This window comes from Myotis davidii, unplaced genomic scaffold, assembly GCF_000327345.1.
Source record: "Myotis davidii unplaced genomic scaffold, ASM32734v1 scaffold497, whole genome shotgun sequence".
NCBI classification, from domain to species: domain Eukaryota; kingdom Metazoa; phylum Chordata; class Mammalia; order Chiroptera; family Vespertilionidae; genus Myotis; species Myotis davidii.
Genome location: NW_006288434.1, coordinates 4,692,656 through 4,700,563, shown reverse-complemented (window position 1 = coordinate 4,700,563; position 7,908 = coordinate 4,692,656). Strand labels below are relative to the sequence as shown.

General features: G+C 35.0%; 1 protein-coding gene across 1 annotated transcript in view; it reads left to right on the top strand.

The window, feature by feature from the left end:
- Positions 1-7,908, top strand: part of VPS13B (vacuolar protein sorting 13 homolog B (yeast)) — a 624,807-nt gene that overhangs the window by 339,854 nt on the left and 277,045 nt on the right. The window contains exon 31 of the mRNA XM_006760303.2: positions 3,988-4,033. Within this exon, the coding sequence (XP_006760366.1) occupies positions 3,988-4,033 (46 nt within the window). The remainder of the gene's footprint in view (positions 1-3,987; positions 4,034-7,908) is intronic.

The following is a 7,908-nucleotide window of genomic DNA, read 5'->3' as shown; positions in this document are numbered from 1 at the left end:
ACAATTCCTATGGTATGGGAGAGGAGTTTCGGAAGGGCAAAGCAATTACAATTATAACTCCTACATTTTAGCCAGTAAAGCAGCTTTTTGTGTTAAGGGTAAGGAAGTTATGGGCATCTTGACTCACCCCCCTTCTTGATCTGAATTGCTAAAAGGTTTTAAAGACTGCAGTAAGGAGGGAGAGCAAGGTTCCAGAGAGCTCTTAGACGTATGTGAATTTGAGACAAAATTTCATTCCTACTGATGATATCAAACATTCATAGGAAAAACTTAATTAGGAAATGAAAGGACATAAAGCTTTTCTTATTAAGGTATTTTCATTGTAATTTTTAAGGGGACATTGTTAATATTGGGTATTTTGGTCCTCACTGAACTCACAAAGTTCTTTTCCTATGGTTAGTTCTATTACAGTTCTTGGCTCTAAAGATTTTGCAGTTGTTCCCTGTGCTTTGAGAATGTAGTGCATTAAATCAAAGCTTTCTTAATAAAGTATCCATTCATTTTTGGAATTGTAGTCAGATTGTATTTTACTTTTAACAAGCTATTTAAGATAGAATGTTCTTTGCTTAGAAAAAAAATAGCATTTTAAAAGTTGTAAAATCATTTCCAGCTTTTGAAAAAAATAAATATAAATTACTTTCAAATCTATGTCTGTAACCATTTATGCATTTATACCTTTAAAAAAAACCTCTAGTGTACCAAGATATGTGAAATATATCTTTCAGAAGACATCTTGCTCTAATAGTGCATAATAAAAGTTAATGTAGGATATTTGAATGAAAACATTCTGAATATGTTTTCTTAATTTGGTATTGAAAAATAAAAGTGCTTGAAATCTTATAATAACAGGCATTGGTTTTAAAACAAAATGGGCATATCTTTACTTTAAAGAATAAAGATTAGTTTATATTCAAGTTGGGAAAAATTCAAGTACTTTTTGGATAATGAAGTAAATCAGTGTACCACTTCATGCTTTCTGACTTTAAAGAATTGAAAGTCAGTCACAGGAATCATGTAATAACAAAGAATAAGTAGATACTATTTTCGGGTTTGAAAAAAGTTATCTTGTATTTATTTTTATCAGAGAAAAATCAAACCTACCTTGTAAATTTTGTAATACTAGCTAATTCTTTAAAATATAGTTAATCTTTATATTAACCTAAACTAATAAGCCAGATGGCCTATTTTTATTATTTGTAAGTTATGTTATACTTGGGAAATTGTATGCAGAGGAAATACATTGATGTTTTTTGAATTTGATATCTCAGGAGGCAAAAAAATTGTTGAAGAATGTGTGTTTTTTTAAAGATGCAAGTGTGATTTTTAATTGACCTAAATTTTCCATGATGAACTCTTTCTTGTCTTAGAAAGTAAATGGTTTATTGCATACTAACCATCATGATATTAAGACCTTTTCAGATGGATTAAAACAGATCAAATTAGAAGATGTGGGTAGAAGTCATGGAGTTTGATTAATTACATTGAGGCTCATTGATTCTCTGCTCAGCCCCCCCCCCAAAAAAAATCCTAATGTTTTGAGGATATAGCTCAATAGTAGAGCATTTGCCGAAACCGGTTTGGCTCAGTGGGTAGAGCGTCGGCCTGCGGACTGAAGGGTCCCAGGTTCGATTCCGGTCAAGGGCATGTACCTGGGTTGCGGGCACATCCTCAGTAGGGGATATGCAGGGGGCAGCTGATCGATGTTTCTCTCTCATCGATGTTTCTAACTCTCTATCTCTCTCCCTTCCTCTCTGTAAAAAATCAGTAAAATATATTTAAAAAAAAAAAAGAAACCTGGGTTTAAAAAAAAAATAGTAGAGCATTTGATTGCAGAATCCTAATGTGTGTTTTATCTTCCACTCTCTTTCTAGTCATTTCACTTATGTTTAACATTTTTTTAAATATATTTTATTGATTTTTTTACAGAGAGGAAGGAAGAGGGATAGAGAGCTAGAAACATGGATAAGAGAGAAACATTGATCAGCTGCCTCCTGCACACCCCCCACTGGGAATGTGCCCGCAACCAAGGTACATGCCCTTGACCGGAATCGATCCTGGGACCCTTCAGTCTGCAGGCTGATGCTCTATCCACTGAGCCAAACAGGTTACGGCTATGTTTAACATTTTATACAGAGACTGAGAAGAGAATCGAAGTAGCATGACTTTTAAACACTTACTGAGCTTTTTATGATGTGGCAAGTTCAGTGCTAGGCTCTTTATATGTTATCTCACTTAATTTTCATAATTAAGAAAGAAACTCAGGTCTTTCTTTGCGTTTGACTACTGTGCTACTACCTAATTTCTGTCCCCTTTTTGCCAGAGGAGAAAATGCTAATTTGCTAGGCAAGCCATGGCCACACCCCTTCACCCCCAAAGGCTGGGCCTAGCATAGACCCCTGACACTTTGAGAAGACTTGTCTGGCTGGAAGCCTCCGCAGCCTGATGACTTTCCTTCCTTCCATGCCAACCACTCAGTGCCTCGTGGAGGTTTCTGGATATGCTGCTTTTTCACACCTTTGGGTCTTAGAACCTGTTTTCCTCAGCCAGAATACCTTCTCCATTGTCTGAAATGAGACTGAACACCTTTAAAGAGGACTTCCTCTTTACCAGCCGCCGCCTCTCCTCCTCCCCCCCCTCCCAGATCTGGTGAGGAGTCTCTCCTTCCTATGTGCTTTCTGTTGCATTCTATATATAGTGTTTTATGGCATTAACTGTTTTTTAATTGGCTTTAAGCTGTTTGAGGTCGGGACCTTTGACCCAGTATCCCTAGGGCCTGTCATACTGCAGAGCATGCAGTGCCCACTAAGTATCTTTGAAAGAATGAATGCAGTTAGCTCAGTGGAGAGAGGGCTATTTAGATAGAAAATGGTTTTTTTTTATTATTTTATTTTTCAACTTGAGTTGAAATTCAATATTATTTTGTATTATGTTTCATATATACAGCATAATGGTTAGATAATCATATAATTTACAAAGTGATTCTGTCCCCCAGTATTTCAAGCACCCACTTGGCATAGTTATTACAATATCATTTTACTATATTTCCTCTGCTGTACTCTACATCCCAATGACTATTTTGTAACTACCAATTTATATTTCTTAATCCTTTCACCTTTTCCACCCAGCCCCCCAAACAACCTCCCCTCTGTCAACCATCAGTTTGTTCTCGGTATCTATGCTAGTAAGTCTGTTTCTATTTTGTTTGTTCATTTATTTTGCTCTTTAGATTCTGCATATGAGTAAAACCATATGGTCGTTGTCTTTGCCTGATTTATTTCACTTAACATAATAATATTTTCTAGATTCATCCACATCCTAAACTCCTTTTTGGCTAAGCAATATTCATTCTTTCTTTTGGCTAAGTACATACCACTTATCTGTTGATAGGTGCTTGGGTTGTTTCTGTACTTTGGCTATCATAAGTAACGCTGCAGTGAACATAGAGGTGCCTATCTCTTTTTGAATTAGTGTTTTGGGCTTCCTTGGTTATATACTCAGAAGTGAAATTGCTGGGTCATAAAGCAGTTCCATTTTTAATTTTTTGAGGGAACTTCATATGTTTTCCATAGTGGCTGCACCAATTTGCATTCCCACCAACACTGCACAAGTGTTCCCCCTTTTCCACTTCTTTGCCAACAATTGTTTGTTGATATATTGATAGACATTCTGACAGGTGTGAGGTAGTATATTATTGAGGTTTCAATATCCATGTCTCTGATGATCAGTGACTTTGAGCATCTATTGGCCATCTGTACGTCCCTTTAGGGAGGTGTCTTTTCAGGTCCTCTGCATACTTTTTAATTGGTTTGTTCGTTTGTTATTGAGTTGTATGATTTCTTTATAAATTTTGGTATATGAACCCTTTGTCTTCTCCCATTCAGTAGTTTGCCCTTTTGTTTTGTTGATGCTTTCATTTTTGCTATGCAAAACTTTTTAGTTTAAAGTAATTCTAATTATTTATATTTTCTTTTGATTCCCTTGTCCAAGGAGATTTAGGGAAGATACTAGTATCGTGTTGACATTCTTGACTAAGGTGAGTAATAGGGAAGAACTTGGTTGCTTTCAAACCAGTTACTACATTACCAGCAGTTTTACACTGTCAGAGTATAGTTTTATAATAAAAGCCTAAGCGACCGCTACAACTGAATGACTGGAATGATGGGTCGACAGTTGCTTTAACACACACTGACCACCAGGGGACAGATGCTCAACACAGGAGCTGCCCCCTGCTGGTCAGTGAACTCCCACAGTCAACTTTCCACGGCCCCTACTTCCCCGCCAGCCAACCTCCTGCAGTCCCTGTTCACTCCCAAACAGCCGGCCCTGATAGACCCCAATCAGGACTGGGTGAGACGCCCTCTTTGGCCCCAATCTCTGGCCAGGCAGAGGGACCCCACTCATGCACAAATTCGTGCACTGGGCCTCTAGTAGTTTTAAAATAGTCATTTTTAAAAAGAGAAGTAATATTATATTTGGTAGAAGATACGAGAGGACAACCTTTATATTAATCCCATGGTGAAATGGATTAGAAATGTCCTCTAGGGACAATAATAAAGAGGAGAGATGTTTCCTCTCACAATATTGTAAATTTTAGTTGCTATAAATCTTTCTAATATCCTCTTACTATCTGTTTAATCTCCACCACATCATAGTTATGTTTTCTTTTTCATTGCAAATATAGTTTATTTTGCCTTCTCTCTTTATCTCTTTATTTTCCTTGAATGCTGAAGGTTAGTCTATTTTTGGCTTTGTTGATCTCTACCTTTAAAAAAAATTATTAATTTTTGGTCTTATTTTTTTCCCCTGTAATTTTTATGTTTACCTCATTAATTTTGAACCTTTCTTTTTTGCTAAAACAAGCATTTTAGCAATAAAGTTCTCTCTTATTGCCATTTTATATCCTATAACCTGTGATTCATAGTATTTTGTTTTTAAGTATTTCTTATTTTTTTATGATTTTTTTTTTATCAGTGAGTGACTAAGAAATATGCTTTTAAATTTCCAAATAGGAAGTTTTGCAGTTCTCTTTTTAAGTAAAGTATTTAACACTGTGTTAAGCTCAGAGGACATAATCCATCTGATATTAATTCCCTGAAATGTGTTGAGGCTAACTTTATTGCCAATCAGGTGGTTTATTGGTTTTTATAGATGTTTCTGTGTGCTTGTGAAAAATGTATATTCCCCAGTTTTTGAATACTGTATTTTATAAATATCCACTTCATCAGAATTACTTTTTAAAATTTTATGTATTCTTAGTTGTTTTTTTAATGTGCTTAATTGATCCATTTCTGAGTTAAGTGGGCTGAAATTTTCTACCATGTTTGATATATGTGTTAATTTCTCCTTGTAGATCTGTTAGTTTCTCTTTCATATGTTTTTTTCTTTTCATTTTTAAACCACAGTTTGTATTCAGTACTCTTCTGTACCAGTTTCGAGTATAGCAAAGTGTCCTCTTTTATGTTTTGAGTTTATATTATCACAAATAAGTTTAGAATTGTCTTAACTTTCAGGCAAATTGGAACTTTTATATTCAGGTAGTAATTGCATTTTTAATAATTTTTCCCCTTAAAGTCTGTTTTGTCAAATGTTAATATAATTACTAGAGCTCTCTTTTGGCTTCTGTTTCCCTAGTATAAATTTTCTTCTTTTTGACACTTAGTCTTCTTGTGCACTTATGTTTTAGGTATATTTCATTAAAAATAAACCTACACAGAATAAAACTGTGATTTGTTAAATCCAATCTGACAGCTCTATCTTTTAACTGGGAAGTTTAAATCATCTGTGTTTACTGTAATTATAGTTATATGTGGATTCATTCTTTTTATAAGTTATTTGTCCAAATTTTTCTGATCTTTTCTTATTTTACATTCTAACTTTAACTCCATATCTTGGTTATTGTGAATAATGCTACTATGAACATGGGAATGCAGATATCTCTTCTAGATAATTATTTCATTTCCTCTGGAGATATACCCAGGAGTAGGATAGTTTCAGATGGTAGTTCATTTTCAATTTCTTGAGGAATCTCCATACTGTTCTCCAAAGTGGCTGTATCAATGTACATTCCCACCAACAGTGTACAAGGGTTCCCTTTCCTCCACATCCCACCACCATTTGATATACATTGTCTTTTTGCTAGTAGGCATCCTAGTAGGTATAAGGTGATGTCTCATTGTGATTTTAATTTTAATTTTCCTGGTGATTAGAGATACTGAGCACCTTTTCATGAACCCGTTGAACATTTGTATATCTTTGGGGAAATGTGTATTCAAATCCTTTGCCCATGTTTAATTGGGTTATTTTCTTTTTAATATTGAATTGTATGAATTTCTTCTGTATTTTGGATATATGGTTTGCAAATATTTACTCCTATTCCAAAGGTTGCCTTTTCATTTTGTTGACGATTTCCTTTGCTTTGCAGAAGCATTTTACCTTGATGTAATTCTACTTGTTTATTTTTTATTTTTGCCTCTGCCTTTGGTGTTACATCCAAAAATTCATTAACAAAACGATGCCAAGGAGCATACCCTTATGTTTTTTTTCTAGTAGTTTTATTGTTTCAGATCTTGCATAACTTCTTGCTTTACCATAGTACAGTATCAAAACCAGGAATTTTGCATCAGTCTGATCTACCACAACCATATTCAGATTTCACCGGTTTTATGTTCACTCATTTCTGTGTACGTGTGCATAGTTCTGTGCATTTTGTCACATATGTAGAGTCTGGCAGCCACCAATACAATGAACGTACAGAACTGTTCTATCACCAAAAGACTTCCTAGGAGGGCTGTTTTTAATCTATTTTTTCATGGCGATGTAGTCCTTCGTGACACCAGCTTTATAAGCAAGGTCTCCTATTAAGTAGATTTATCACCTTGGGTGGGCCTTGAGCTTTATCTCTTCCTGCACAGTTATCAGAGCAGAAAGCTGGCTTTGGGTGCTTAGTTATTATTAGTGTTGTTGGTTCACCCTTTTGGAGGGATTTTACAGCTTCTGATCATTGTTGCCAACTCTGAGATGTGTTTAAAGTGATACTTTAAATTGTTTTCAGCATTTGACTTGTTTCAGAAGGTTCATTCAGGGTTTCTAATAATCCATACTTTGGAAACAGTTGACCCTGGAAATATTAAAGAACACTTATCTTCATCGGTTGCATTGTAGTTTTTTCATAATTAGAAAAGTAGACTTTATTATATCTTGGTGCCTTTTATCTATGATTAATTGATGATTAGATACGCTATTTATTCAGAACTTTTAAAGATAATATACTTAAAGAATGTTCATAAAGTTTATAATGGACCTCTTAGGAATAGTTTAGTTTTCAGGCATATATTTTATTTATCTCTATATTAGTCTTAATATTGAAATAACTCAAGCCCAGAAAAGTTAATTTCTATAAGCTTATGGCCAATGGAAAATGAGACCCAAGTTCACATGAATCTTTTGCATACCCATTCTCTGCAACTTGCATTTAAATGGTTTCACAATTAACTTTTAAGTTGGATTTACACACCCAAACACTACCGTATTTGCCGGCGTATAAGACGACTGGGCGTATAAGACGACCCCCTAACATTTCCACTCAAAATACAGAGTTTGTTATATACTCGCCGTATAAGACTACCCCCTCTTCCGCACACCTTCCACACACCAAATAAAAGGTAAAACAATATCAGATTTGATTTTAACATTTTAATTTATATTCAAATGCTTATGACATGCAGGAAAACTGTCACAAGGCTGTATGTAATCAAACATATACATAAAACAGTGCAAGTTTATTACCGGTAAACATACCGGTAATTCACTAAAGAAAACACACTCTATAGACTGGTACCGTAGATGCTTCTCAGGAACACAGGCAAGCAGCCCACAACCTAGAGGGACTGTCAATGATAGAAGAAAGAT